This window comes from Aptenodytes forsteri, unplaced genomic scaffold (genome assembly GCF_000699145.1).
Source record: "Aptenodytes forsteri isolate BGI_AS27 unplaced genomic scaffold, ASM69914v1 Scaffold465, whole genome shotgun sequence".
NCBI classification, from domain to species: Eukaryota; Metazoa; Chordata; class Aves; order Sphenisciformes; family Spheniscidae; genus Aptenodytes; species Aptenodytes forsteri.
This window is the reverse complement of record NW_008795039.1, coordinates 2,062,308-2,071,908: the sequence shown is the minus strand read 5'-3', so window position 1 is coordinate 2,071,908 and position 9,601 is coordinate 2,062,308. Positions and strand designations below refer to the sequence as shown.

General features: G+C 36.4%; 1 protein-coding gene across 2 annotated transcripts in view; it reads right to left on the bottom strand.

The window, feature by feature from the left end:
• Positions 1-281: 281 nt before the first annotated feature.
• MARK1 (microtubule affinity regulating kinase 1) overlaps positions 282-9,601 on the bottom strand; it is a 38,002-nt gene continuing 28,682 nt past the window's right edge. Inside the window, exons 14-17 of one of the 2 annotated variants that reach the window (XM_009276847.1) lie at positions 7,040-7,201; positions 5,962-6,216; positions 3,095-3,139; positions 282-980 (exon numbers count right to left, since the gene is read on the bottom strand). In XM_009276847.1, coding sequence (XP_009275122.1) covers positions 626-980; positions 3,095-3,139; positions 5,962-6,216; positions 7,040-7,201 — 817 coding nt within the window. In that variant the 3' untranslated portion in view covers positions 282-625. The remainder of the gene's footprint in view (positions 981-3,094; positions 3,140-5,961; positions 6,217-7,039; positions 7,202-9,601) is intronic. The other variant, XM_009276846.1, reaches the window with a different exon arrangement.

Genomic DNA, 9,601 nt, shown 5'->3' with positions numbered 1-9,601 from the left:
AGCCGATTAGTCATCGACTTTTGGTTCAAATCATGAACAACCTTTAAATAATTAAAAATGGTCATGCTACAGTTGTGAAAACTATTTTTGTGCATTTGACTCAGGACACAAGTTTTTTAAAAAACGCATGATAGAGGTAAGACTTATAAAAACCACCAAAAATGTAAATGATAGGGAAGAACTTTTCCAACTGAAAGCATCAAACATACATTTCTGTGCAGAAATCTAGACAACTATACAAGATCTGAATAAATGAAATGATAGGGAAGAACTTTTCCAACTGAAAGCATCAAACATACATTTCTGTGCAGAAATCAACTATACAATACAAGATCTGATTTTAAGCAGTCATCTTTTTATTATACAACTCTATGAACATAAAATGAACAGAATGCTCTATATACTTACCTGTACATGTGAACATAACTTCTTTAGCTACAGTTATTTAATATAGGTCATACTGGATTTAACTTTACAATTCTGAATAACTATGTATAACCTTATTGCAATAAGGGCAATTTCTACATAGGGAGTTTCACAGGCCAATCACATTAGGCGTAACCAGTACATTCAAAGTGTAGATCATGTATGAATCTTCCCTGATCCCAAAAAATTTAGGTACTCTTTACAGCTTAAGCTCGTTTGCTATCTTGGATGCAATGTTCTTAAATGCGATAGAAGTCCCAGATATTCTCTTGAAACGAACTCCATTGAGCGACAATCGCGGCAGTTTGCAGACTTCCATCTCCCACTGAACAAGGCTATCTTGTCGTGCGTCACCGTGAACACAGAAGAGCAAAAACCTCTCTTTTTGTTCATAATCACAGTTATTAGCGTCTAACACTTTCCGAATCTCTCTCATCATATCATTTGGGTCCATAGAACTGGTGGTCTTCATACTCCACGTGAACCGCAAGGAGCGTGGCTTCGAATCTTTACTATCCTCCTTCTCTCTGTCTTTTGGCTCCCCAGAAGCACTCCTGGAAGAAGTGACATACAGAATAGTCAAAAATAAAAGCAGTATAGCCAAGAGACAGAAGAGAAATACAGTTCTAGAACTGGGGTTTCTAAACTGCGACTGACACACCACTAGTCACACGCACGCTAATTCGAAGAGTTGGGTGGATACTGTTGGAACACTTGCGCACCATCTCCTACTCTCACGCGCGCTTCGGCACAGCACTGGGAGCTGCTACCAGCACTGGTGCAGCTCCCAGCAGTGGCACACAAGCAAAGCAAGTCTGGAAACCCCTGCTCTAAAACGTTCTGATGACAACATGTGCAATGGTAACTGCAGCAGACACACGTTACTCCATACTGCTCTAAAGAAAGTGGAATCTATGTAAAAGCATGACTGAAGTTCTGCTGATTTCATGATCTGGAGCATGCCATACACCAACAAAACTGAAGTTGAGGGACACAATCCTGAAGCATAAATCATACTGTAAAAGCAGCAGAGGAAGAACCCCCACCCTGCGATTCACAGGTCTTCTGTTAATTCCCTCCCCTCTTTTCCGCCTTCCCCTCCTTTTGCATTTATTATGTATTTTTGACCTCTCTCTGTGTAGAAAGACCTTATAATAACGTGCTTTATTTTAACTGATGAAGCAGAATTTTGTGCTGTAATTTGGTCGTAAACAGCTTGTTTGTCAACCAGTTGAGTACACAGCCAGCAGCTTTTTCACAGAAGAAACGTGTAGACACCAAGTATTTTTGTTGATAAAATTACTTGGACAAAATTTCAAGGGAGTAGTTTCCAATGAATGATCTTGCTCTGACACTTCCTTACCTAATAGATTACTTATTCTGTTGTAGAAAGCATTTTGAGAAACAGCACTAATTATTTTAAAGTAATTCCACAGCCAACTATTTCTGTTCTTGTCCCAGGTACTTGAGATGCCTGATGCCTCCCCATGCATCGCTGGGGAAAGGTGCTGTTCTCATCTTGATAGTCTATAAACTGTGGCTATTCAGAGAGGAGTCAAAACAAGCATTTTTCATTTAACTTGCAGTGTGATCCCCAGAGAACCACATCGATATTAAGGGATAGAGCATGGCAGGGATAAGATCTCAAACGACTTTTAGCCCAAAACAGACACTGTAGGATGACAAAAAGTAGAGGAAGCTAGAGAATGAAAGCAAGAGCTGAAAGCAACTTCACACTTCATTTCATTTGAACATTTGATTAATCTCTTTTCCCTTTCCACGTCAAGAATTCGATGGCTAATAGACTTTGAATTGAAAAGGGCTAACGTAGATTAAATGCATTGTGTATTAAACAATGTATCCTGTTAAGAATATGCTGCTTTTTTTAATAAAGGCTTTCTGTTTTGAAAACTAAGTCGATATGTTCTGTACATGACCAGTTTAGAATGCCAACTACAATGCCTGTTCATTAGAGAGCATAAAAATAAAAGTTATGCACTGTGCTAAGCACACCAAAAATGCAGAACCAAATGCTGAAACATGGCAAAAGAGCAGATATACTGCAAAATGAGCTTATGAAGGAATGCTTTATTACTAACAAAGCATCTATAGGCTTGTGTACGGCGGTTGCCATACAAATTCAATATTTAGCAGTCACCACCCTTTTTGTCTGAATGTCACATTTTATTTCTCAGTGCAAAGTGACATTCATTTCTCAGGGACTGTAAGGTGTTTACTTCTGGCAAACAGCAGCTTTAGTAATGAACACAGTATGTAACTATAGTAAAAGCTTAATATATACATATATACACACAGACACACACAAAGTATACTACATTTTCCACTGAAACCAAAAGTAAACACCATTAAATATTTATAAGCCAAAACACGATTTTAAGTGCCTAAATGATTGGTTAGCTCCTACAGGGGGTTTTATTATTCAAAGGATTATGCTTAAATAAAGTTTTATATTAAATACATTGCAAGAAAGCAAAAATGAGGGATAAAGAACCTCACCAAAACCCCCTCCCCCCAAATAAAAAACATTTTTGAAATGCAGATTACTTAAGCGCTATTCTATTTTACATCCTGATTAAAAATCTTTAAGAAATCACTTAAACCTTGATGCGAAAGACCTAGGAGCGAAGTATTAATAGTGGCTCCTCACCTTGAGGTGTCAGTTCTGCCACTGGCTTCGCCTTCACTTGGATCCCTCAAAACAAAGTTAAGGTTGAGATTCAATGATAAAGGTGAAAAATAAAAGTTAAGAAAACCTACATCTAGAACAACGTTAAATAGCTGCTGAACAAAAAAAAAAAAAAAAAAAAATCAGTATAGTAATGTCAAACCTAATACTGTTTAATAGTATTTTTTTCACAGCTGTAATTTTAATTTCCCTTTATGATACCTTAACTTCTTTCAGCTCTGACATGTAATTGATTAATGTTTTTTTTAAACTGATGGTAAAATTAACGTGTTGTTCTCAACCTACTGCAGACAGAGCAATGGCCACATGTAATTCCAGCAAGCACAGAGGAGTAGTCGATCAAGGTGGTCCAGGGGGGCTCCACTCTGCACCCTTCCGGGCCAGGCCTTTAGACCTCAGTCCTGAAAGCATTTAGGTACATGCCCATGCTTAAGCACACTCAAGTAATTAAAGAGAAGACGTGCCTAAGAGTTTGCGAGACCAAATGTTTGGAGCCCAGTTCAGAAAGGTTACTTCAGCATCTGCTTAACTTCAAGCAAATCAGCCGTTACCTTGACTTAGGTAAGATTACTGGTGAGCTTGAGGTTAAACGTATCTTTTTTTATCCTGTTGAATTAGAGCTGTACTTTACCAAGGAATGGTTTTGTATTACGCCTTTTTAGTCTGAAGCCACTTGAAATATATCCATAGATTGTATAAGCCACCTAGGTATGTTCCTAGTGCTGCTGTACAAACATTTTAGCACCCAATTTCAATTAGCTAATTAATTTAATATCTTCAAAACACAAATACTTTAGTAAATAACATCAGAGAAATATCATTTGACATAAACCATTGATACAAAATACTTCAATACCCTATTCATTAAGCATTCTCATTATGCATTTATTTCATATACTCACCAGAAAAGGCATTTACCTTTGCCAAAAGATAGTAAAAAAAGTCTTTCGTGACACCTTTTAATCAAAGTATGCTTTAAACCATTATTTCCTGAACAGTACAGAAGTTAAGGCATGCAGTTATGTGAGCCAATTAAAAGAACAGCAACCCCCCCCCGAACCTCCACCCATGTAATCCCAGGAGTCTCAAACAACCCAAAGTTTAAAAAAAAAAAATAAACACACAAAACACCAACAAAAAACTCCACCACCACCAGCAACACAACAAACAAAAACCCTGCAAGGCCTTCACTATAGCAAAATGTATTTTTAGCAGTATAAAACATAATAGGAAACGGTATAAAAATGTTCTATAGTACAGATAATTTTAAAAGACATCAACTTACAGTGTTAACAGTTTACAATATTATTTTAATATTGTAGTTTAATATAATGAAAATATTTTTTCTTTGATCTGACTCTTCAAAAAAATTCACGATACCATTCCTTGCAAATAACAATGAGCTATAATGCAAAAAACCAGCCCATGCTCTTGAAATCGGTTAGTTACTTAACAGAAAAAAACTTTCATCCCATTTGGAAATCTACACTGACACCACAGTTGACTACCTAACTTTTTTTTCTCTTTTTAAAACCAGAGAACAAACTCTCTCCCCCCAACTATGTAAGTGCTGGAGATACCAATAATGGAGGATCATAGTCCTGTATCTTCAGGTTTCTGAAAAAAGAAAATAATTCACATACTTTTTTTTTTTTTAGGGTCATCATAGGAGGTATTACTTAGACACACTACCAGCTCACCAGGTTAAATCGATTTTATGAGGAACATCACTGCATTTCTAGCTTTCTCTCTTCTTTTCCCTTGTGATATCACCTTATGCAATTCATGATATTTTACTTACAAATTTGCATCTGTTAGCTTAACCTAGCTTTGAATTTATCCTTTTTTTTGGGTGGTTTTTTTTTTTTTTGTGAAACACACACAAATTATAGAATTCAGTACATAACAGCATGATTCTGTAAAGAAAATAGATGTTTCCAAGATATAATTCCGTTGTAAAACTGACAATAATGCAGTATGGACACATCCGTAAGTAGGCCTAAGAATTATACGTAAATCACTGTTAGAGAGAGGCAAACTGAAAATTAAGTCCCCTTTTGGGAAAGCTACTGTGACTGTTAAGTTAACAGTCACTTGATATTAAACAGTGCATTTGAAAATCTTTCCCAGCACCTCTCCTCACAGTATTATTACTGTTCGCATCATCACAGGATTGAACGCAGGTCCAGGATGTGTGGGTTTTCTTCTTTCAGAATCCCGAACTTACATTTGAAGAAGCTGGTAACGTGATATGAGAGGCTGCATGATACTGAAATATTAGTATTTCCAGACATCCAGACTTCTGCCCACTTCTAAGCTTCTCATTTATTCACAGATTTTAGAATTCCCTGAAATAATTTGTTAATACCTATTCCCTCTAAGCACAGCAATAAAATTGCTGTAAATATAGCCCTTGCAACAAACTGCACCCAGTTAAAAAAGTAAAATATTGTTAATATTAAATAATGACTTATTTTTAAGTCACTGCTCACAGCATTTAAGTTCATTTGATTTTAACTTAATTGTAGCATCTTTGTATTTTAGCTGTAAGGCATGAGCAAAAAAACCCTTTTAAGTAGCGTTCTCTTGCTCCTTTAAGATAAAGAAGCAGAATAGCTGGTCAAACAATGGTTACAATATACACAGAGAAGTAAAACAAGGCAGGTTCTGGAAGGAACACACAAAACAAGCAGCATTCTAACTAAATTTACATTTACTTCAGACTTAAACTAGAAATTCTCCATGACTTTGCAATTATGGCCCTAGTTATAGGCTGGGCTTTTTTTTCCATTTGTTTGTTTTTTTCTCTTAAAAATCGAAGTACTAACCTGCGAACAAACTTGGAAGTTATCTTGCTTATTATACCAGTTGATGTCCCTCTTCTAGCATGTGCAAAAGCACCGGTTTCATGTGATGGTGAGGCGGGCGGTCCATTGTAAGTGGCATTACGCCGCTCCCTTAGCTGCTCACCATGGAAAGTGCTTCGACTTGAACTCCCCCGAGGAAAGCGGGTTCGGTCTGGAGTGGTAGTGCTAATACTATGAGCAGACGGGGAAGCAGCAGGCACTCTTTGAGTTGCACTGCTGGGAAAACAGAAGCATAAATAAAGAGAAAGACTATGCTAGAAACCCTCCTACATGACAACCATTTCTCAAAGATAGGAAAAAAACCCCCGCTCTTGATTCTTTTCTTTTTATTATTTTTAAAAACCTGAATCTGCTACTGATTTGCTTTTATGATTCATACTTAGAAATAATCAAGAGATTTTCATTGTAAAATCAAATTATCTCAAGTATTAAAAGCAGTTAAAATGTATACACAGATAATAGGACAAAGGAAAAAAGGCAGAAAAGTCTGTAGTAAGATCTGAAAGTGTTCCCAGCCCTCTTCCAGAAGAATATGTTCATCAAAACCTTTAACACACAAGCACTCCAAAAACTTAACAGATATTTCTTAAGAAGCAATCATCTGGCACAAATAGTAAGTGTATAAAGCTATTTGGGCAGTTAATAGTAAGAGCAACTATACTATGGTGCTTTTAGACAGAAATGAGCCTAGCAATCTACAAAACCAAGAGGTTAACATTTCAGTATTTCATTTGAATTTATGGTGGTCTGTGCTGTACAGTCCTGTCTAAATTAGTTAAATTTTTAACTACTTAGGTTTTCCAGAAGCTTCCAGGAGGAGGCAGTCAAGGAACATCTTTAACTGTGTGCAAACGTGTGATGAACAAGCTCAGGCTTAAATCATCTGTAATACCCACACTACTTGAGTAAGCTACTGTTTCGAAACAGAATGCAACATGACAGTTTCAAATAGATTGCAAACATATTGAAGCATATCATGAACTGAACAACAACATTTTTAAAGTGCACAGCATTAAAGAAATAATAATCAATTTATTACCTTGGTCGGTAAGCTTCAGTGCCATCTTTGATGGTTGGCAGTGTAACTTTTATAGGATGTCCAGAGGCAGACATGGACTTTTGATGTCGAGGCCGTGTTGATACAGTAGAAGCTACTGTAGAGCCTGCAGAAGATGTGCTACTTGCAGACATTTCTGTTAGGCTTTTACCATGGCAGCAAGGCAAGAGGGACGGACAAATGAAAAGAGAAAAGAAAAGTTAGTGTAAAGCCCCATAGAAAACAGGGAAAATAACAACTAATTTCTTCTTTTACAAGATAGCAAGTGCTGTTTAAATAACCAGAAGACTGAGTGACCAGGCTGCCTTAGTCAGCTAAAGTAAGTAATACAGAATTCTGAGAAAATTATGTTCATCCATAAATCAAATCACCATATATGTTAAATTAGGCCTTTTCATTCCTCCCAAGATTAAAGCTTACACACACGTTATTCAAAGTAATGAAGAAAGACTACAGAGAATACATGGAAATAGTAAAAAATACTGAAAAAGAAATTTGCAAAAGACTTAAATAGACTGAGTAAATAGACTCTCTTTTTGTGAAGTGAATACCCTTATTTTCAGTTAAAACTCAACCACCTCAAACTTGAAACGTTTGGAACTGCTGTCACATTATCACTTGGAAGTGACTGTGTTTTTAAAGGACCAAGTTGTACTTCTCCTCTGGACTTCTCCATAGTGTTTTAAGGGAAAGGTAGCTCCATCAGAAAGCCCTGACCTATGGAAGAGAATGTCAACAGGCAGCAACCACTCAACAGCCACGAAAGCAATTCTGAATTATTTTTTCCCCTTATTTACCAAAAAGTTGCCAATTTTGAACTTTTGGTAAACAGTCAAAATATTCTCAGGAGAGGAAAAAAATTCCCTTCCATTCTAATTAGGTTCTTCCAAATATCTTCAGCCATTAAATAGTTAGAGGTGTTATATACCTAAGGAACAATGAAAGACAAACAAAACATAGGTAGCCTCATGTCTATATTTCTCATCGCTTTGTTTTCTATCATGGTAACACCTTGCAATGTTATGTATGTGGAACTGCTTGTACCTTATTACATGGCTACTACACTTTTCAGCAACACAAAACTGTATTCATTTCTGAAAGACATCTTCAATACCTTCGAGAATGTCAATATGCCATAAAATGCCTGACAGTGACAGCACTGCAATTTGAGAAATCCTCTGGTTATCAGTACCTGGGGCTGCCATGCTCTATGTCTTCCAAAAGATGAAATCCCTACAGGCACATGATAACCAAAAACCCTCAACCTGCCTTCAAATAAGCACTGAGTGAAATAAAATTTTGAAAAGCTGTAAAAGCTCACTCAGGAGCTTACTTCTCTGACAGAGACACGACGTAAAAGTCTGCCCCCGACCCCAGGAGGAAGGCAGTGCTCCCCCCAGGCGAGGGAAGGCTCTTTCCTGAGCCTTGCAGAGCAGCACCTGCGGCTGCTTGCCAAGGGGAACAAAATGGTCTGCTCTGCTTCAAGCAAAAATATTCACCTTCTGTACCAGCTCTCTATCCCAGCCACTGTTAGGCTGAGCCAACCCTTTCAAGACACAGTCCCTTCCACCGGTACTTCTATTTCTGCTTCGCCTAAGTGGCAAGGAAGGGATGAAAGTAGCGACAAAACTACTGTGTTATTAATTTTTAAAACAAAAGTCAAATGACTTAAGCCAAACTACAGCTTTGCTTCTACAAGCATAAACGAAGTTGCATTAATAATGTATTAGCAACAACAGTCCCAAAGCTAAATAGTGTCTGCAGCAAAGAGGTAAAGATTTCAGATGAATACTCCAATGACACAAGATGTTCAGCTACACCAAATCCGAACTGCACTGCAACACAATGTAGGAAAGGCAAAAATACAACTCAAAAGAAAATTCTTGTCCTTCATTTTTCAGAACGTGCTCAAAGAACTGAGCATATTCATTGCACTGATGAAAGGAATAGGAATTAAGAGTCGGCTGTCTTTTCAATACTATAGAAAAAATAAAAATTGTAAAATGAAAAACTTAAAAATAAAATCCCTTCTCATTATAGTGGTTTTGGTATTAAATCTATTGAAAGAAAAACTGTGTCAATCTTTGAGATCAGAAAAAGCTATTTTAGTATATATTTTAACCCTAAATCTAAACAACGTGTTATCTTGTTTCTTTTTAAACAAGGATTGTTACAAAAGTTGTTCAAATATTTTGAACAGTATAAAAAAAATTTGGAAAGACACTTTTGAAAACACCCATCTAATAATTTGAAATTAATATTGAAAATTAGTTTTGTGTTTTTTAACATACCTCCTTAAAGCATTTGAAATAGCTGTACTTTACATGTTCCATAGCTTATCATTTTAATATAGGTCAAGGGCCCTATGCTTTTCCTATTTCCAAAATTAAATGCATGATTACTAGGTTATGTTATTTCATGCTAGGGATTTTTTGGTTCATTTTACCTTAACTGTTTTATTTAAATAGCTTAAAAAAATCAGAGTAGGATCTATTGCTTTAAACTAAAAAAAAAAAAAAAAAAAAAAACCCTTTTTTTATTATT